Genomic DNA, 23,168 nt, shown 5'->3' with positions numbered 1-23,168 from the left:
AATACTAAAGAGATCATTTTATAACAATGCTATATAGACAAAATATAAGGAATTCATTATTTATGTAATGAATTATGGATAAGTATGGATTTTATGTATGCAACAGTAATTATTTGTTTGGTGAATTAGGATAATCATTGATTTTTTTTATTCTGTCCATATTATAGTAAATTTCAGGAGAAACGAATGCTGTGTATGTCATCTCTCTCTTTATATATATATATATATATATATATATATATATATATATATATATATATATATATATATGGGTCCCTATCACTTCGTCGACAGTTCATTTCATCGACAGTTCATTTCATCGACAAGCATTTTCCCCCTTCCCCAATGTTGTGCGACCCTGGAGTTGATATATATAGTTAGGGGGGGTGTGGGGGGCACAGCCCCCCACATTGGGGGGGGGACGAAGCCCCCCACCTAAAATGCTTGTCGATGAAATGAACTGTCGACGAAATGAACTGTCGACGAAGTGAACTGTCAACGAAGTGATAGGGACCCATATATATATATATATATATATATATATATATATATACACACACATACACACACACACACACACACTCACACACACACACACACACACACACGCGCACACACACGCGCACACACACATGCATATATATATATATATATATATATATATATATATATATATATACATATGCATATTTTTCTATCCAAATATATAATGTATGCTTCCACTGACTATTACTTGTGTACTGACAAAGTTTATTGTTATTGACTGAATGTTTCCTGACCTCTATTAAATTGTTGAAAAAAATCACAGTTAAATCTGTACATCCTGATATTTGCAGGGAGCGGCAGCAGCAGTTAGAAGAACTTAGAAAAGAATTGGAGAATCTAACAGAAGAAGCTCAGTTCCTTCAGAGAAAACTTAAGGAGGAGCAGTTGAACAAGCAGGTATTTATTGACACAAGAGTTCTGAAGTATTTCACTCACAGAAAATTCTGTGAGTGCAGCTTTTACATCACCTAGAGAAGGAGCATTGCGAAGCATGTGAAACATTAAATACATTTAGAGAGAATTCAAACAACACATTACTTCAGTGATTTACTCTTGTATTATTAGTATGTGTGTCTTAGCCCTACATAACTGCCTCAAAGCAGGAACATGCTTTGAGGTGGGACATGCATTCAGATGGGTGGATGAAGTACTACTGGATCCTGCTAAACTCTGAACTGCTGCCCATTTTGTAGAAAGTTTGGCATTTACTCTTCATATGTTACTATATTTTTCCATTAGAAAATTAATGCTTTTTTCTTTTAAATTGAATATTACTGTCCATGCAAAGACTTTTGATGTAGCTAGATTTCCTCCTGCTTTATTTCAGGGAACTCCAGTTTGTTTGATTGCTGTAGAGTACTGTGTTTTATCTGATAGCAGGGTTTGCAGAGCTACTTGGGAAAGGAGGTAAACAGACTAATGTTAGCTGAGAGAATAGCAATGAATGGATAAGCAAAAAAAGAGAGAGAGAGAGAAAATGACCAGTTAACCATGTTATCAATATTTCAAGGTTGTAAGCCAGCCAGTTTTTCACTACGTTAGTAATGAAAATGGAAGAAATGTCTAAACATTATTTCACATTAGTAATCTAAGAAGTGTACTGTTCGATTCTCGGCTGGAGTGCCTTCTGTGTGGAGACTGCATGTCCTCCCCACGGTCAAGTGGCCTCTGAAAGACATGCGTGAATGGGCGTGCCTTCGCTGAAGGTTGGGCGTCGGGCTGGCAACTCGGCACCATAAAAATCAACTGCCAATCATTAGCGGACCGGAGTTCTACTGTGGCGGCCCCCTAACCAGGAAAAGCCAAAAAGACAAATCTAGGAAGTGTACATTACTTTTACAGAAGGTGCTGTTTATAGAATCACATCAAATAATGCAACGTACAGGGTGTATGAAATGTGTTGTGCCTATTTATTTTTCCTTAGTTTACTTCTAGGGTTGTTAGGACTGATGTGATACAATATCTCTTTAATATGTGTCAATACATTTGTGAACTGAACTGTTTCATTATTTGTAATTAGACTAAATTATTATTAAACATAGTATTATTTAAAAAAAGTATTACAAAGTGGCTACTATCATTTTGCCTTCATTCTGTGATCACAGACCTGCTTTTTATTCTGTATCAGCATCTAAGTCTTCCTGGCTTGGTAGCAGAGTAGCAAATAGTAGCATTCCCTACATCGTTTTCAGTTCTTCTAGTTTTCTGCTTTATTTCCAGTTGCATTGCACCTTGTGTTCATTCGATATTTATATACTATCAAGGATGGTGGCATATTATTTATTTAGTATCTTTTTCTAATTCTCTTAAAACTATTTCTTTGAAAGAGTGAAAACAATAAGCTAATATCAAGCTGACAAGAAATATGACACTGTAATACTCAGGTTTGTTTTTCCTGTAGTGGCTGCTATTACTAAGAAGAGGAATGTTATTTATAGATACTTTTTGTGATGATATGGGCATGTGCCAGCATAGCCAGCTGGAGTTTTGTGAAGAATGTTATGTCCTTTGAATATTTATTTATTTTACATTTGTTGACCGGGAAGGTCCGACTGGGTATATGCCCGGGGAGAAAAGCTCCATATATTCAGACATATGAGATTTACATAATATAAGAGTACAATCTAGCATATCAGATGAAAAATAAACAGTATAATTATAGTAAAGACACAGTTCAACAGGAGAAATGACCTATATGTCAGAGTATAATATCACATGGAAGGCTCCATATATTCAGAAAAGCAAAATTTCACATAATATAAGAGTATAATCTAGCATTTCAGAGGAAAATAAAACAGCGTATAGCAAAGACACAGTCTGACAGGTAATGACATATGTCAGGGTATAATAACAATATAAGGTGCAAGACATTTGCCTAGTAGTATTAATTTCTCACATAGAGAAAAGAGTAAACATCGTACTGCAATCATCTGCTAGTTAAAGGATATGAAATGGTAATGAAATACTGATAACCTGCTGACAGCTAATAGTAGAGCTGGCAGCTAATTAGTGGTACAGGAGAAAGGGGGGGTTAGTTGGGGTATGGACAAGGGCATAGACAGTGAGATTTTAGGTGTGCTTTAAGAGCATTTTTGAAGAGACTGCTGGAAGGGAGGGTAGTTATGGCAGTGGGAAGTGAGTTCCAGATTTTGGATATGGAGTAGGAGAATAGCGCTTTCCCTGCAGAGTTGTTGGGTTTGGTGACTTGGAGTAGATTTTTGTTGCAGGAGCGAAGGGGTCTGGTGGACTGGTAAGGTTGGAGAAGTGTATGAAGTGAGGGAATTTTAAGAGGGTGGTTTACAAGTTTTTGAGCAAAGGTAAGTTGGGTTAGGTGTAGGAGTTGAAGGAGCTCAAGCCAGTCTAGGTTTCTAAGGGAGACACAGTGGTGACTGTGGTGGGAGTCCCCTGATACAAATTTTGCAATATTATTGTAGCAGGCTTCAAATTTCTTTAGGTCTGATTGTCAAAGATTTGTGAGTATGGGTGATGCATAGAGTAGGGTTGAGATTAGTTGGGAAGTTGCGGTAGAGATTCTGGCTAGTTTGATTAGGTATTGTTGGTTTCTATACAAGGCACCCAGTTTTTTGTTGACTTTTTTATTGTGAGTGATATGTGGGTGTCAAATATGAGTTTGTTGTCAATCTGTACACTGAGTAGCTTAGTGTGGGCTGTTGGTGAGATGGAAGTGTTGTCTTTGGCAAGTATATTGAAATGGGGGATGTTCGGGGTAGATTTTGAGGGTTCAAAGATGAGGAGTTTGGTCTTATTTCGGTTGAGGAGAAGTTGAGCATTTAATAGCCAACTTTCAACAGAAGAGAAAGATGCTTGAGTGATCTCTTGTAGTTTTGTTAGAGTTGGAACTGAGTAGATGAGAGTGGAGTCATCTGTATACTGTATGATGGAGGCATGTTTGGTGGCAGTGTGCAGGTCATTGGTAAAAATGGAGAAAAGCAAGGGGCCAAGGATGGAGCCTTGGTGAACCCCAAGAGTAACAGGGAGGTGAGGGGATAGATTGTTGTGCCAGACAACTGACTGCTGGCCGCCATGTAGATAGCTGTGGAACCAATTGATGGCAGGTATGGAAAAGGAGAGGTTGGAGAGTGCAGAGAGTAGAAGATCATGTGATACAATATCAAAAGCCTTTGATAGGTCAAGAAATACAGCAGAGGAGAAAAGGCCATTGTTTTTATGTTGGAGAATGATGTTAGTGAAGGAGAGCAGAGCAGTTGTGGTGCTATGGTGTGGTCTGAAACCATGCTGTGTGTACGGGAGGAGATTATTGTCTAGGAAATAATTGGAGATCTGTGAGTTGATACATTTTTTGAGTATCTTGGAGAGAGTCGAGAGGATGGCAATGGAGCGGTAGTTGGAGATGTCTCTTGAGGGGCCGCCTTTGTGTAGGGGTATGATGTGGGATATTTTCCATAAGGTTGGCACATAGGACTCAGATACAGAGCGGTTGAATAATATGGAGATGGGATAAGCTAAAACATCAGCTTCTATTTTTAGGTATTCTGTGGGCAGGTTGTCAGCTGCTAGTCTTGTGAGTTTAAGTTTTTTTAGTAGTTTTTTTATGTTGGAGGTGGGTACTGTGGAAAGGAAGAAGGGAGGGAGGGGTGGAGTTGGTTTGGGTGTGGGTGGTGTTGATGTAGGGAAGTGTTTTTTATTTAGGGATAGAATGGTCTCTGTAAATGTTTGTTGAAAGAGTCAGCTATGCTACAGGTGGAGAGAGGGGTGGTTGGTGGGGGGGGGGGGTTTACCTTCCCTAGGCAGAGGATAGAGTTAATTGTGGACCAGAATTGTTTTGGGTTGTTTTGGGAGGAGTTTAGGGATGTCTGATAGAAAAGGGCTTTGTCTGCTTTTATTTGCTTTTTGACTTTATTACATAGTTCAATGAATAGTTGCCTATCTGTGGGGTTTTTGGTTGTGTGCCATTTTTCCCATATTTTATCCCTGGATTTCATAAGGTCTTTGGTGTTTTTTTGTAGCCAGGGGGATTGTTTAGTTCGGATTTTGGTGCATCTTTGGGGGGCATGGGAGTTAAGGATGTTGAGGAAAGTGCTGTTAAAGTAGTGGACTGCTTCATCTAGGTTGAGGTATTTTAAGGGTGACCAGTTTATTTTTTGTAGGGAGGTGGTGAAGGAGCTGGAGTTGAATTTAGCTTTGTAGTGAATGTGTCGGTGGACAATGGGTTTGCTGCTATTTATGTGGTGTTTTAGTAGGAAGGTTGGATGTGGTCACTTAGGGAGTCAGGTAAGGAGCCTGCCAGGTAAGAGTGAGGATCTTTGTTGACTAGGGCCCAATCAAGAATGGTGTAATTATTGGGGTCGGACTTTCCTGGTAAACAAATGTTAAATAAATAAATTTTGCTGTAAAAGTCAGCCTTGCTCCTCTTAAAATGTTCATATACCTCATAAACACAGACCTGGTTATGGATACATACTTATTAAATAAACTAAGTCTATATAATATAATACAGTGATGCTCTTTCTGACCTTCTGCTATGATTTATAAAGGCCATTTCTATCATTTGATATGCTCCAGGGTTGAGAGGCATGCATCTGCTCACCTTCCCTAGCCATACTGTGATGCAGACTTCACTTACCAAAATGAGTGCAGCAGTGGAATAGCTAAACACATTTCTCCAGGTCAGTTGACTGGCCTCATTCTCCTTTCATCTGGCTGTAATACTCCTAATGGATTCCATAAAAGCATAATCAGTGACTTTCGAATGGTAATAAATCAAAGCCAAGCAAATGGTAAAGAAAAGTAAAAAAATTCTTCATACGAGCAAAGATCTCAAAGAAAGATGATAGTCATCAAAAGCTAGACCACTCTGAGAAGGATTACACTTTTAATACTTCCCTTTAATAAAAGTAACATCTGTTCTAAAACAGTTCATATATAAATCATTTGGATGGCATGGAAGAGATACTTGAAATACCCCATGTTGAAGAAGGCTCCAGTGCAAACAGAAAATCTAATTTTAGAGAAATGAAAGACACCACACTCAGTTGCAGGTAGTTTACTGGTGCAGACCTCATAGCATGCATACTCTTTAATTGATCCCTGAATGTTTCAGTTAGTAAGTTTCAGTAAGAACCAGCACTATACCTACAAATACAGTGTCAGGAAATGTGTGTAGAATCTGGCAGATGTGGGCTATTAGAGTCAGAGACATGTACATGGCTTTGTGAAATTCCTAATAAGAGATATTTCTGAATCAGATGAATACAAAGTATATCAAACACAGTAAGCAGTCTCATGCAGAAGACGCTAATTAAATATTTTTACACTTACAGTCTGACTTTAAAGATGTTATTGTATTTATTTGTTTGTTACCTTATTTGTTTGTTACCTTATTTGTTCTTTTTATTATTTGTTAATTGGATGATTATGTTCATTATTTTTTAACTGGATGACTGTGTATATTATTTGTTAACCAGATGAAGGTGCAGGTCTGAAGACACTTTTTGGCCGTGACCCAAGCTACAAGGCATTAAATTGTAATACAGTGTTAATACGTTGCAATAAAGAAGTTTGAAAAGTATGAAAATACAGTAGGGGAAATGAAATGCACTAATTGGGTAAATAGTTAAGTAAAGCACAAAGTTGTATATTAATTTGGCAATGAGGTCTGAGAGTTGTGTGTTATGAATATTTTTAATTTCTGGATGCTTTGTAATTCACCAGGAGTATAATGGCATGGGCAGAAAGGAAAATTTGAAGGACAATAGAGAGGGGGAATAACAGGGATTAGAAGAAAGGCTAAAAATTGAGTTAAAATATTCATACAATAGATTTCTTTATGTGAGTGATGAGTGCCTTTCTAGAGAGAAAACATGCAGGCTGATTTCTAATATCTGGGGAAAAAGAGGTACAAGCAAAATGGCCAGATTTTAAAAGTGATTACAAGTGTGAATTGACTGGAGGCACATATTTTTGTTCTAAAGTTTTATGCTCCTTACTGCTAGTAACGTGAGAAGAAAGAAGGTTGTTATGCAACAGGGAGACAGAAGTAAAAAATGCAGAAATTTGTAGATGAAGAAGACAAAGAGGCATCTGCTCTGTATTGTGGTAGGACATTAATGGAATTTAGTAGGACCCACTGATGGAATTGTGTGTCTGAGAGAGTAACGAAATGCTAGATTGTGTTAATGGACTGGGTGTTTGAAGAGTTACGTGATATTTTGTGGATTGGATAGTGGTACAAGGGCTTAGCGTACTCAGGTATAGGGATGTGTACACTGTTATTGATTTCCTTGCTTCAGAGGTAAGGAGACTAGTAAACCTGGACGCTACTTGTAATGTCACTGAGAATGCTAAAGTGGGTGCTCTCAACATGGACTTGGAAGCTTAAGGAGGATATAGAACACAGCCTAAATAAATGAGTTTACTTTGTCAGTAAGATGGCACAATACATGTGAGATTTTGAGAAGAAGGAATGCAAGGGATGTATATCAGAAGGACACATTAGAAAATAAGAACACGAATTGGGATTTCACTGTTACACTGAATACTATATAACAGATTATGACTGATGAACAATCTGTACTCTGCATATTTGCTGAAGAGGTTTGTGACATAGTGCTGCCTCTCATTTTCTCATTATCAAAGCAATATCATCAAAGGGATGTATATATCAATATGCATAAAGCTAGATATTAGAAAGAAAGTGTTTTCCATTTCATTAAGAAGATTGTAACAGGCACCAGTACTGTCAAGCAACACTAGAGCTCCTAAACAAATTTGCTGCTAAAGAGGTTCTTCATAAAGAACCAGGTAAAAGATTTTATTCTTGTTCTTTTAACTCATAGTCATCAGCATCAGAATCATCCATATTTAGATGAAAATTGCATATGCTTTAAATTAAATAATTTTTTAACATTCTTTAAGATTTTATAAATTTATATAAATGCATCACAGTGCTTTTTTGCCATCTCCTTCTGGTATGTGAGGACTTGTATAAAGGCACTGTCCATTTTAAATATGCTTTTTGCATACTCCAGTAAAGTATAATCCTAAAATATTTCTAAGAATTCTGGTGAAATAAATAAAATACCATTTTTCATTTTTGCCAGATTTAGCTGCAGCTTGGGCCACAACAGAGTCACCTGCCTGTGGCTGAGGCAAATTACCAGCCTGATACAGTGGTAAAAGCTGCTTAACGATATTTTTCTTTTTGTGGTTGAAAGAAGGTTTCACTGAGTGACCAGTAGTTTTTTCCATGGTCAAGCGGAAAATGGTGCTTATTTCCCAAGAAAGCTTAGCAACAATAGTCAGTGAAACAGTAAAGTAGCAAAAAAATAACTTTTTTCCCACAAAAAAGCATTTTAAACACTTTCCCAGACCACCAAAAGTAAAATAAACACAGAGAGAGCCTCCACAGAAAAAGTAGTTTTAAACAAATTTTAACAACTTTTTACCAGAAAAAAAGTGCATTCCCATTCAAAAGTACCCAAATGTCATGAGTTAGTCAAGGAAAATACTTTTTCCCAGCTGAAAAGTAATTTTTTCACAAAAAAATAAATTTAAACAAGTTTAAAAGTAATGTGGAAGTCTTTACCTTGAAGAGAACATATCTGCCCAGCAGTAGAACAGAATTAGTCAACCATCGATCCTCGAAAGCCTGCAGAGGAGCACCCTTCTCAGTTGCAGGGAAGCTCTGAAGGGCTTGGTGTGCAAACCTGTCCTTTTACTCAGCATGAAAGGTGCCCTGAAGCTTTCAAACAACAGGATGGTTGTTATATCCTATTTAGGATATAACCCATATTGCTTAATTTACTGCGGCAGTGATCGATCATTCGAACATTTACTGCTGTGCTAAGTTTACTTATACAACTCTACTTTGTGTGTGTATATGTGTGTGTTCTGGGGGAATTTTGTCTTTGACATTGTGAGCACTGTTTTAAATTTAATGACAGCTTTATCTATAATATCAAAAAGTATACATACTAGAATATAAAATATTAGAGGCTTTGACTCCTGCTTCTTCTACTGTAGAGTCCCTTTTGGATAGAAATCTGTTGCTAGAACACTTAGACAGAAAAAAATAAGTAAACAGAAAAAAGAAACGTAGGGACTCTACTAGCCATAAATTTAACTCATTAAAAGTAACACAGAAAGATTAGGTGTACTACAAAGCAAACACTGATGATAAAGGGGGTGTGGGCCTGCTGACCTGAGCAAGACCTCTCCTCAACCATTTGTTGGTATTGGGATTCATTATCCCATGTTTCAGTCTAACAGCTGCTGTGATTCTATTCTTCTGTCAGGTGCTTTACTGCCTCAGTAATGGATTCCAGGAAAGGTATTGTTACAAGGACAGGCTGCCACAATACGTAAAATAGTGGTATAATGGTGCTTGATGCTGAAACTTTTCTGATTAATAAACAAATGTTCTTAACCAGAAATGTATTCCCTGGCTACTGGCATGAGGTGATTGTAATGAATGTCTTCCGTTTGATCTGGAGGTGTACTGATTTCTGTTGCTACTTTTCTGGATGACTTCACAGCTATTGTGATAGTGATGTCTACCTGCAAACTAGACACGTGAGATAGAAGTATGTTGCAATTCCTCCTATCACGCAAATACAGTTTATCCCTGATACCTGAACACAAAATCAACAGTCACTTACGAATTTGATCTCAGGCCTTCAGACGTATGCTTCTGTTATCAAGACTGACCATTTATAAGTTGCTAAGGACAATTTTGCTCTTAAAAATAGGGTCCATATCACTTCATCAAATGGCTATTCAGCGAATAGCCATTTGTGAAACATCTATTTAGCGAAGCCACTCTTCATCAAATGACACACTTTAAGTAGGGAAAACAAGTGGTTGGCCAACCAAGCATCTACAAAAAAATAAAGTTTAAAATCTGCCAAGGTGGGGGGACTGCACCCCCCCACACCCCTAACTAAATATACAAACTCCGGGATTCCACTACAGTGGGGAAAAGGGCGAATTCCAGATGGGGACCAACCACTGGTTTGCCCTAGTTAAAATTCGTCATTCGATGAAGAGCAGTTTCTCTAAATAGGTGTTTAACGAATAATTCAATGAAATAATATAGACCCTAGCTAATATAATTCAGATTTTATCAGCTCCATCAAAGTTTTTCACATCAGGGACTTCTTGTTATTAAAAAGATCTCTTTGTCCTCTTCAACTTTAATCCAATTATGTGGAAGTTAAGGAGCCACTGGCTTATTCAGGCAAAATTTTATGAATGGTATCCATAGATTTGATAGCTATCTTGGATATCAGCAACTCACTGAGAACCAACCATCAAATTAACTGATTCACTGAATCCCTCCCCTTATACCGAGTGAATCCTACCAATGCCCTTCTTAGAAGTGCACATACCAAAACAGGAAGAAAGAACTTAAAATAAAATATTTTTGTAGGCGTGCAAACACCCTGACCCAACAATGGGTTCCTGCTTTCCCAACACCCCCAGTTACGTATATGTATAATTTCCAGGATTGCACATTCAGAAAAAGGGAAGCAGTCTAATGCTGTGTTTCCATTAAGCCAGGACTGCAAAGTCTGAGTAACTACAGCACTCTCAGCATATGAGAATGTTAACAAGTGGTGTTTAATGAGATGGCAGTCAATACGAAGACCATCAAAACCTGGCTTGTTAGCCAGCTACAATGACCCTGTGATAAAGCCCTGACTACAACCCAGGCAACAAATATTCATTGGACCCCTAATAAAACTAGCCAGGGAGAGTGGATTTGTGTAGCCACTACTAATTTTGCCCATCCTGGGAGAAGAGATGTAGCTCTAGGCATTGCACCCATGAATCATAAACCTATGGCTACGTGTTGCCACTGTGTGTGAACATGTAGCCAAGTGAGCATGTGGAAAATAGACTCCATGTGGCAGGCAACACAAAACAGAGCTTGTAGTGCAGCTGTGAGAGGGAGGGATGCTCCTCTAAGGGAGAAGTAGCCTCACAGTATAACCAGCAAGCTGACCTGCTACCTTCTGTATAACTATTGCTGTTGGAGAGCAAAAGGGTTGATTGTGCTACCTAATCAGGGATAAAGGGACCGTAGGACACTCTGGTAGCCTAGTATGCCCGTCTGTCACCCCAGTGAATGAATGGGCTGATTGGGTGCAAGTAGAAGAGCCATCCCCACCGTGAAGAGAATAAATGTGGGCTGCTTCCAGTTTTATTACCTCTTGGACTGTGTTTTGACTCATGGAATGAGAAATCCCCCTTTTCTGCACCCCATACTCTAGTATGTGTCATTTTGGTAAACTTTACATTCAGTGAAATACAATTTTAAATGTGGCTTTAGAAAACTGTCTTATGCCTCCCACTCCCAAAAAAAAGTATGCTGACTTGTTGAACCTGGAGACACCTAAGCCTCTGGTAATCTCTCGTATGATTCCGTCTTTTGAATATCTGTATGTTTGTCTATTATAAGAGGCCATTTCTTAGCCACATGATCCAAAGAAAACAGACTTGTTTTAGGGGGTTTAGAGCAGTACAAATACGCCTCACAGTAAGACGCTGTCCGGTTCGATTCTCAGCTAGAGTGTCTTCTGCGTGGAGACATGCATGAATGGGCGTACCTTCATTGAAGGTTGTACGTCAGGGCTGGTAACTCGGCATGTAAAAATCAACTACCAATCATTAGCGGTGTGGCGACCCCTAACCGGGAAAAGCTGAACGACACAACAATAACAACAACAACAACAAAGCAGTACAAATACCTGCATAAAACTATTGTGCCTGACCTTGCTGTTACTGACCTAGAGGCATATCCCTCTACCCCTTGGCACAGGAATTCTGGAAAAAAAACAAAAATAATGGGGAAGCCAAGGCTCACAATCAGGGACATATTTTAAACCTTGCACTTATAGCAGTTTTTGCATTAACATGCATTTTCTGAAGGATATTATGTCTGACATTCAAATGTCTGTCATCATTTAGTAATTTCAGTCCTCAATGATTTGCCAGAAAAACACAAATTTTATGAGGAGCAAACTAAAAATATATGGCATAAATCTTGTTATTTTATGAAATTCTGGACAGTTGAGAGGAGCGCTTAGCTGTGACAGAGGTGAAAAAAACAGCACTCTCAGTATTCTACTAAGTGGCAAAGACAGAAGTTTATTTAAACAAATCCTTGACAGCTTTGGTAAGAGGCTTTATATATCAGGTACCCTGGGCTTTAGAATTATAAAAAGCAAGGTCCACCTGGTGTAGTACCCAAAAGAATTCTAGAAACAAAATTATGACCTAACTCAAGACATTGCTAATGATTCTTTCAGGAAAAAAAAAAGATTTCCAAATTGACACAAACAGCTGAAAACATATGAGCACTCATAAAATACAGCTGTGACACTACTAATTCTAATTTTAGTACTGCTGCATCAGGTGTCATGCTGAGGAGGCATGATGGTCAGAATGCAGCTTTTCTGTGGTGATATCAAGAGCCAGCTTATGTCTGCTTCTTTGGCCTACAGCATACCTGTGGCCATTTCTTGGAAAGTTTCCATAAAGGTCATGTCATGCATTGAAGAGTGGATCATAATCCCCTTGCAACTATTTTAAGCCTACAAAAAGGTGGTCCTTCTGTGACAGTAGCTATTGTGCCATGCTGGGCATTGACACTTTCTGCCCACATGTAAATGAGTGAGAATAAAAGGAAGGCCTTCATGTAAATGCAGATGGATTTTCAAAGTTACATCTCAGAGTTCAAAAGATGACATGAGCACTGGATGTTTTCTACTTTAAACTAATGACATTTCCAGACACTTCTACTAAAATTCGCAACATTTACCTAAAATGTGAAGTCGGAAGGTAAGCAGAAATAAAGGCATCTCCTTTATTCAAAAGGTCTGACAAACTCACAGTACAGAAGGATACTTGAAGTGTATAACAGTAACTGTTCTTCCCAAGCTGCCAGCCAAAGTCCTTGAAGAGTTGCATTTAAGTAAACTGCATGTTGTGTTGATGATTTTACGCTTCATACAGACACTAGGTCCAAGCGTGTTAAGCCTGTAAAAACCTATGCCCACACAGTAGGTACAGTGATGGCCAACAAAGGTACTGAAACTAAATCTAACAAATATAAAAGAACAAAGGAAGATAATAGCAATTGCTACAATTTGAACAATTTTCTAAGTAGTGACTGTAATTTTGATAATTTTGACAAGGGGAAAGATGGGTTCCCCAATAGAAAAGCATTCAGTGATTTAGCTTTAAAGGACAAAATTTACAAATTGGGAAATTTAATGTGCAAATTAGATAATACAAAAATTGAGAATGCCTATTTACATAAGTGTGTAACTTTAAAGGTAGTCCCAATGGGTCTACATTTTTTTAAATTACCTTTGGGTATTGACATCAATGATGCAATTATAAAGGATTTTAATGAATTTTTTGATGAGTGTGGCTTTAAATACATGAAAATGTTGATTAAGTACAATGACGAGAAACTATTAGATCTCATTAGGGAGGTAGAAAAATTGAATTTGGAGATAGAAAGAGATTTATTGTTTGATGAATGGAATAACTTATATCAGAAACAATTTACAATAGTTGAAAAGAAATCCAAAACAGTTCACGAAAGAAAATGCAAGAAAATAAATAGAGACTTGATACAGTATAGAGAAAAAAAGAGTATACAGATGGAATAATGATGGTAGCAATAAAGTACACAAGCAAAACTTTTACGATAACCAATTTAATAGAAATAAGGGAAGAAATAAATGGGATGGGGAGGGACATACAGATGAAGTTAACTATGAAGTTTATGAAGACCAGGAATGGTACAAACAAAATTTTCAGAGAAATTGGAATCCCCAATATTGGAAAAAAATGAAATTTATGACAGGGAATTACAATCGAGGTCAGAATCAACAACAAATGAACTACAAGGGAAAGAAATGGAATGGTTATTAAAAACTAAGAACAATGGCACTAGTACAATGGTAGAGAAATCTATAGAGAAGGATAGTGGTGTACATAAATTCGATGAGTTTAAAATTTATAACTTTACAAATTTTAAGGTAGAAGAGGTCCATCACAAACTACTATCCAAAGGAATGAAGTTTATTCCTACACCAAAATACGACTTGGTAGATCATTTGATAGAAACTAAATTATATACACGTAAGCTTAATTTATCTGTTATGTTCCAAAATAAAAACAAGAACAATCAAGAATTAGACAGAGGAGACACATTGTTAAAAAGTAAAAGTTTATTTGTTCCTTACATGAACCCCATGATTGAGCTGTTTGAAAAACAGGTACATAAGGACCTATATAAGTTATCCGACACGGCAAGGAAATATAAAATTAAGGATAATTTGTCTAAAGAAGAAAGGGTGGAGTTAAGAAATTTGAGAAATAATAATATTCGTATAATGAAACCGGATAAGGGAGGGGGGATTGTCATTTATGACCAAATGGAATACATTGTGAAGTTAAATACCATTCTCACAGAAACTGGCAATTATGAAATGATTTCTTTGAATGAAATCAATATAGCCTACCAGAGGATTAATTCCTATTTAGAGGAATTTTGGATTGACAACCGTATTAATAATGACACATATAATTATTTAAAGGTACAGTACCCTAAATTGGCGGTACTGGTGGGGATTCCTAAAATTCATAAAGATCTAGTTGATCCCCCCCTTTAGACCAATAGTGTCAGGTAGCAGAGCTAAAACCTTTCCATTAGGCAAAGCGGTTGACATTTGGCTTAAGGATATATACTCGGGTATCCCCCATTTGTTAAAAGATTCATGGGATTTCTTAAGGAAATTTCCCATTCAAACTGATACAAGTAATCTTTACTATGTGACCATAGACGTTATTGACTTATTCTCCTGTATTCCCAATAGGCAAGGTTTGGAGATGTTTTGTGAAAGCATTAGGAAACATGCCAACCTTAATTGGGATAAAATATGTCTGATTATGGACTGTATGTCACTTGTTTTGGAGAATAATTTCATATTATTTGAAGGAGAATATTTCAAACAAAGTAAGGGGGTGGCAATGGGTTCAGCAAGTGCCCCTATATTTGCCAACCTTGTAATGTTATTTTGGGAAGAAGAAACTTTATTTAAAAGTGTATTTTTCACACATATTATTCATTACACAAGGTTCTTAGATGATATTTACATCTTATGGAAAGGCAATATTAATGAGCTTAATGAATTTATAACTTTTATTAACAATAGCAGTGATTTTTTAAAATTTACTTACACTATTAGTAGTACAGGTTTACCATATCTTGACACTATTGTGTCTCATGATGAAGAAGGTTTCAAATCAAACATTTATAGAAAAAATACTTTCTCCAATGATTACCTACAATATGACAGCAACCATCCTAGGAAGATGCTGCGTAATATTTTCAAGGGTCAATTAATTAGAGCGGCTAGAATGACATCTAGATTTGACGACATGCTAGCTGAGGTCGAGCATATTGCTAATATGTTTATTGAGAGGAAATATAACAAAAAAATGTTACATGATGTCAAACAGTATGTTATATCTCAGAGAGAGACAAAATATCAATCAATCCTAGGTGTTAGTCCTCCGATAGACAATGAAGAGGATCCAAACTTAATAAGCAAATACAAAATGGCTTGTATCTTACCGTATACTCCTTTTGTAAACACAGTTAAGGAAATTTTGGTAAAACATTGGGGTATCTTCCAAGTGAACCCAGAATTATCTAGAATATTAGGGGACAAACCACTTATAGTTTATAAGATGTCACACAATTTGAAAAAAATTTTAGAATTAGGTAATGAAACTAATCTAAGAAGGGGAGAAGGTGGAGTACCAACCTCTACCAAAAGATGTGGAAATTGCAATCAATGTAGGTTTATAATGGGACATACGGAACTTATTTTAGACAACAGTAATAGGACAGTAATTAGACCTGCCAAGGGTAATTGTAACACACCCTTTGTAGTTTATATTGCCAAATGTGTTGAATGTTCAGCATACTATGTTGGCAAAACCGAGAGGGCTTTTAAAAGGAGAATTTACGACCACTCATATTGTATTAGAAGGAAAGACACAAATAATGCATTGTATAGGCATGTGGAAAGTAATGGTGACCAACATAGTTTTAAATTTGGCATCTTAGAACACATTAAACCAGATTTGAAAGGGGGTAGCATTAAGGATTTATTAAGCTATAAAGAAATATGGTGGCAGCTATATACTGATGCAGCAACATCACCAGGATTGAACGACACTATAGCCGTAAAACCCTTGTTAATTAAATAATGAGGCAATTGTTTTTCCTCTTGTAACTAACCATAAACATCAAAAGTAATTTTTGTGTAATAAATCATATTCATTATTTGTATATATACATTTTTTAAAAAATTATATAAATATCAATCTGTTAATGTCCTTTTGACAATGTAGATTTTTTGATTTTATGAATTTTATATTTATTTTTCAGTATTGATTAGTATATATGTTTGAATTTTATATATTGTAGTATAATGGTATATTTTCAACAACAAATCAATACTGAATTCACTAGTATTGTTTTTGACACACCACAGTGTATAATAATTTCATTATGTCATAAGCCCACTACTCAAAGTTTAATGAAAGTGATATTTACGGTCAGTTAATATAATTTTAGTGAACAGATACCAAGAATGCACTATTTTTATTTGACTAACAATACAAATAGTGTTAACAATCAATTGTTTTTAACAAATATTTATACACACATTTTTATATTCGATTAATTCTAATATTAATCAATTATTTATTAACAATATATTTACAGTATATTATATATGAACATCAAATATAGTGTAGTATTGACAGTAAATTATTTATAAACAATTTTGCACATTATTTCCCTATATTATGTTTTTAATTATATTTATAATAATGTTACATTTTTACGTATTATATTAAAAGTTATAAGATTATCCTTATATTAATTATTTACAAATTATTCATCACTTTAGTAATGGGTTTTAATAATGGAGGTTTTAATGAATCTTGCGATTATATATATGTATATTGCAACCTTTATTAGCTTATATAGCATATGAACTTTTTAAAATTTAAATGTTACACATGTTCGTTTATTTAAAACTTTTTTGTGGTTATATGGTATACAAATAGTATGTGTATAGAGGAGGCAATGCTATTTATGGTAGCATACACACATATATATTCACTTGATTTCATGTTTTATTAAATAAACTTATTAAATAAACTCATTTGTTAAATCCAAATATAAGCACAGTTCAACTTTAAGAATAATGAACATTCTTTTGTAGTTTCGCGCCAAAAAGGTTATTTAAAATGGCGTATTATCAAAAAGAATCAGTTCTGATGAAGCCTATACACGATAGGTGAAAGCGCTTAACTCTGGATATATGTACCTTTTATGTTTTGAGTTGTTTCAATAAATGTCTGGCTGGAGCCGTTTTCTACTGTGTTTCCTCCTTTAGTTGCTTGAGAAGATAGCACAGTGGATTATTTTATTTTTTGGGTTTGTTTTTTCCTCGCAACGTTTGGATTCTGAAATTATTGAATCCATTGAAAATTATTTTCCTGTATGCTTTCCTTATTGAGAAGGGAGGAGTAGTCGCATATATGTGTGAACTTCTGGGCTATGAAGTGGTAATTAATATTTCCAGTTGATGGATGGCACTGAAGACTTGTAATGTATTGTTTGTGCGGGTATGTGTAAATGTGTGTGTATGTGTGTTACCAAAGATTATACAGCTAAAAAAAAGAAGTAAAAGAAAAATGTTTCTACCAAGAATGCTGGAAATACAGAATGCATTACTGAATGACTGTATTCAGGTTAGTGCAGGCTGTGTTTTTATATGTTGTGAACAAAAAGACACTTAAAAAAGAAAAATTGCTCAGTGGTATTGTGCATTACTTGTTCACAGCTATAATATAAGTTTTGTTGGTCTTGCAGTTTTGAGTTTTTATTCAACATCATGGACTTCAGAATTATTGGATTTGATTTTCTTCAGGTTTGTCTTTTAAGTTGTTTGTAACATGGCCCTATGTGCATTGATATTCTCTGCACTAGGTAATTACTAACCAGTTATGCATGATGGCCATAAAGTTAAGGGATTTGGTCTTATATGCTAACATTTATTTGACAGTAACATAGTTTTTATGGGACTTGAATGTTAACTCACTCCAGAAGTTTTTTTTCTGCTTTGTTTCAATCTGGGGGGACCCAGGGGACCCAGAGGTGTAATCTGTTTAGCTCCATTGACAAAGCACACCTTCCTCAATTTTTGACCTATGTACAGGATATTATTCCTTTGTGTGTGTGGAAGGATGCTCATTTTGTATGCCTTCATTTCTAAATCCTCATTCAAAGGACATTGATAAAAAACATGAAACAGAAGGACATGGGATATTGTTATGGCTGATGGGGGGGTCCATTACCCCCATTTGACCATGAAACAGGGTTTGCATCACTCTGTTTTATTTTATTATATAATTTAAAAAATTTAGAATTCTTCAACAATTTTGCAAACTCATAATTATTTCACTACCCATTTGCATTATGTAAGAAAGAAATCTAGTACTGATCAGCATGCATCATATACAGCTTTAATCTACATTCCAGATGTAATGCAGCATTTCAAAATATTAAATGTTAAATACTTTCTGTTCTCTGAGGTATCATTCTCAGTTGAGGCAACTTCATGAAGCATAAAGTATTTTTAGAGACTGTTGGAGAAATATTACTTCAGTTTATGATTTTCCCTTAGTAATTGCTTATTTAATTTCAGGAATGTGCAAACTGTAGATCTATGGCACAGAAGCTGGAAGAAAAGACTTTGCAACTGAGGCTTAAGGAGCGAACAGTAGAAGAACTTCAAGCCATCTGTAGGAAGACTGAAAAACAGCTGGCACAGCAAGTATATTAAAGTGCTAAATGGCTATCTGAAATTGGTTTATACCCAGAACCTCTGGTAATATGTCCAGATTGAAGTGCAACATTAATTTGAATGATTTTTTTTTTGGGGGGGGGGGTTACAGTACCAGTATTCGTAATATTTATAATGTTATACATCAACATCATTCGTGTATCAGGCCATTTTTATTAGTTGTCAATAATCCCAGCAGGATATTAATAGCTGTTTCACCAAGAGCCCTTTTCAAATGCAGTATTGTGTAACACTTTCTTCAGTTCTTCTTAGTGAATCAAAACTGTCACATGGCTGTTTTTTCTATTACGATCAGTTTCATTAGATGCTTTGGTCAAGGCATTTCAGTGGAAAAATAACTGATATTTTCAAAATGTAGAAATAAGGGGATACTGCATTCAAAGAAAAGCAGCATTTAGAACATGTTTCTGAGTTATAACTCTTTAAACTTACTGCAAAGCACAGTAAGATGTGTTCAAAAACATCTCCATGTCAAAAACAGGGCAAAATGATGGACAGTTTAAAGCTATACCGTGTACATTATGTAATCTTACTTATAAACTACATTGGTATTTTAACAAAGATAATAAATATCTGTATAACTTAGTTTTGGTAGTATTACAAATATTTTTATCTGTGACTATAGAATTGTATGTATATTATTTTGTAAAATAAGAATGATAAAAAGGTTTTAAAGCATCTGTGCTTCTATCTCAGAGTAAAACCACTGTGCTCTTTGAAGCTTGTACAGAGTTCATTTATTACAGTGGTGTCAGATGCTGTGCTATACACAAGTCAGGTTTACTTCACTTTATTGTAACCACTGTTCTTCCTGCTGTGCATTGCCTTGGTTCATAGGTTCATAGGTAGGTACTAGGCTATCTGCCCAACGGCATTTATAAGCCAAGCCAGAATGTGTTGGCTTTCGCCTCCCTTTTAAATTAGTTCCCTGGGCCTCTGTCCAGTAGGGCCATTGAAGTGATCCCAGGGGTAAATTTATGATTTCCCAGTGATCCCAGGGGTAAAGAGTAAGACTCAAAGTAAATCCGCTGGAAGACAGTCAGGTGTAGCACCATTGTTTAGAGTATGCTAAATTGAACTGTTTTAATAATTTAATATGAGTTTTAAAAAGAACATCTTGTTTGTTGTGGGATAGATTGCAATGCATTCTACCCAACAGTTTGTATACTTTATTGACGGCATTGTCTTCGACAGACATCACCCATTTTTCAAACCTAATTAAACTATTAAGCAGACTAGATTACAAATCGTAGTATTTCTTTCTTTGCTGTTATTTCCTTCAGATGCTAACTACAAGAGTATTTTCACTAAAGGTTGCAAAACAATTGTGATAGATTACCTAAAATTACAATCATGACATACAGTAAGAACATCAGTGATAAAAACGGCACAACAAAAAAGTGTTATATTTGTGTGAAGTTCAGTGTTGCAAAAAGTTCTTAAAATGTTAGATGAGGTTGTTCTATTTCTTTCTTTCTTTTTTCCTCTTGTTTTTTACCATTGAACAGTGTAGTCAGGATGATATAATGTGCAGACACTTTTATGTTAGTTGTTTTTTCTTTGTTATAAGTTATATCTCTGGTTCTTCAAGTACAAAAAATGTCATGTATTCACGAAATCATATAAATTAAAGCCTTGTTAACTAGCTAGTATAATGAAAACAGAAACACAGGAATATTGGCAGTTAGTATCTAATGCCCTCCGTTGTCTTCTGTATTGCCATATCTGGTAAAAAATATATACATTAAGAAGTCACTAGTATAAAAGTACATTTATGCATTTAAGATAATAAACTCTTTAGTGTGGTTTCAAAGTAAATTAAAGATCACTATTTAACTTAAACTAAAAGAAATGTACATCCTTAATTGCAACTGTGTATGCAAACTTATTGTCTACCTCTTTTGAGCTTTAAGGGCTTAGTGTGTTCACAGGTATGCCAATATTAAAAAGTGCAGAAGAGTAGCATATAGGGAGATCCTCTTTTCTTTAAGGAGATTACTTTAGTAGAAAATCATAACATTTTGTTTTACCTACCTTTTCTATTCCATGTCATAGCCACAATTTTCTGATAGTATCTATCTTTCTTAAGAGGACCGTGCCTCTCAAACTCTTAGAGCAAGAATTCTGGACAAAGCCATAAATAACAGAGGGACAAAGATGGGATAGTATATATGTGACTTTTAGCCAACTACTTTATTAGCAGTCCCTACATTTGTGTTGTAAACAATCTTAATTAATAAATCCAGTGTTCAAAGAGAGCTTTTGTTGTTGCAGTCTGTCACTATATCCATTTTCAACCTGGCTCTGTCTGACCTTTGCTTGAAAGGCTGTGTATAACTAATAGCCAGCAGATATGTGCATTAAGTCCTCATTATACCAGATGTAAAAATAATTATTTTACTAGCCATGGCATCATTTCTGTTACTACAACTACTGTTATTGCATTGTAACTATGCCCCTATTATTTTCTTCACAATATACTCTACAACATCTTACAGCTTTCCATCAGTTTACTACAATTGTATGTGATCAGTGCATCCTCCCCAGACAATTAATATATACAATAGCTTCCTCCTTCTGTTTGTCTTATACTTCTCAACTTCTTAGCTAAAGAAATCTGGACAAAGCCAAAACTAATGGGGGCACAAAAGCCCAAAAATTGGAACAGATTTTAAATATTGCTCTTTTAAATTTTGAAAGTTGTTAGACTACCAGGATTAGTATTAGCATAAATTTCTGAAGGACATGAAGTCTGAAACTCAAACTTACATCATTATTTAGTGAACTCAGGCCTCAGTGATTTATCAGAAAACTGTAAATTTTATGAGAAACACCAAAAATATGAGTAAAAAATCTGAACTTTCTGTGAAATTCTGGACACTTGAGAGGCATGGTTTGTCTTATTTTTCTTTTCCCTCAATTACCACTGATTTCTTGCTGCTAATTCCAACATCTGTCCTACTCTGTTTATATTATTGATTGTTATTTTCTTATGTTATTTGCACCATAGTATACTATTGTTAGGGTCACCTTATTTATATTTTGTAGAATATTTGTTTTATTTTAATTTGAATGTTTGATTTCTTTACAATGTAGTGTTTATCTTTTGTATACTTGTTGTTACTGTGTTTTTGCCTTGAGGTCAAGGTCGCAGATGAAAACGGTCCTTGGACCAGTTAAGTTATACATTAAAAAATGTAAAAATAAATAAAGGCATGGAGGCACATGTAAATCAGGACTGAGGTGCAATCTGACATTTTTGCTTTATATCTGGTTTCTACTTGAAGTGTTGTTTTGAAATTCTGGCTTTTTTTCTCCCAATGTTGTGGGTTTCTAATACAGTGGCAAGTAATGGACCCCGTTCCTGAGTCAGGATATGGTTAAAGTTCATAAAATTAGTTGATGATTACTAAGAGTGCTCTTCCCAGAACCTGCAATGTACCCAGAATTGCTTCCTTCTGCAGTTCATATGGAGTTACATGTATTGGCAGTATATTTAAGTATACTTAAAATTTGTTTTTATTAGTCCTGTTGTTCCTGCTCCTATTGGAACTATTTCAACTCTTTCTTCAATATTGTCCTAGTCTCTGCTTGCAAATCTTGGTATTTATAATGTTGTGTCTCTCAATATGTAATACACTATAATCACTAGATGAGTTAACTACACACTTTTTCATAATGATCTTCACTATTTGAATGACAATGCTCTGTACTATTTTAGACTGACCATTTTAGTGAAGCTATCTTGGCAGAGATACCATGTTAAAAAAACGTAGCGCCACTGGTGTTATGACAGACGAAGAGATCTTCAGAGGAAATTGTTGAAGGTCTTGCATCATCTTTAGCATGTGCAAAAATAAACCTCCCAACTTCGTAAAGAAAAAATAATAAATAAAAAATGAAGCACCCACAGAAAGCCACAAAGAGACAATTTATTGATATGCACATTCATTCAAAATCCTATAATGAACTTCATCAGATTAGAAAAACAAACAAAAAAAAAAAACTTCCAAACAGACATTTAAATAAGAAATAGAACACCACCATCTAGTGACACAATACATTCACTACATCACCAAACAATGAATAGCTCAATCTAAATCTCATTAAAAACTTACAATACATTTAAAAAGTAACCTGTATTATTAAAAATACTTACTAAAACAAAACATTATT

General features: G+C 35.5%; 1 protein-coding gene across 1 annotated transcript in view; it reads left to right on the top strand.

Annotated features, from left to right (window-relative positions):
- The window catches only part of LOC122788108 (golgin subfamily A member 6-like protein 2), a 593,305-nt gene extending 574,081 nt beyond the window's left edge, over nucleotides 1-19,224 (top strand). Inside the window, exons 5-6 of the mRNA XM_044055046.1 lie at nucleotides 837-942; nucleotides 18,834-19,224. Coding sequence (XP_043910981.1) covers nucleotides 837-942; nucleotides 18,834-18,971 — 244 coding nt within the window. The 3' untranslated portion in view covers nucleotides 18,972-19,224. The remainder of the gene's footprint in view (nucleotides 1-836; nucleotides 943-18,833) is intronic.
- The last annotated feature ends 3,944 nt before the right edge of the window (nucleotides 19,225-23,168 follow it).

Source organism: Protopterus annectens, chromosome 1.part2 (assembly GCF_019279795.1).
Source record: "Protopterus annectens isolate FY-2018-M chromosome 1.part2, PAN1.0, whole genome shotgun sequence".
Lineage (NCBI taxonomy): Eukaryota > Metazoa > Chordata > Ceratodontiformes > Protopteridae > Protopterus > Protopterus annectens.
This window is presented reverse-complemented; position numbering and strand designations above follow the sequence as displayed.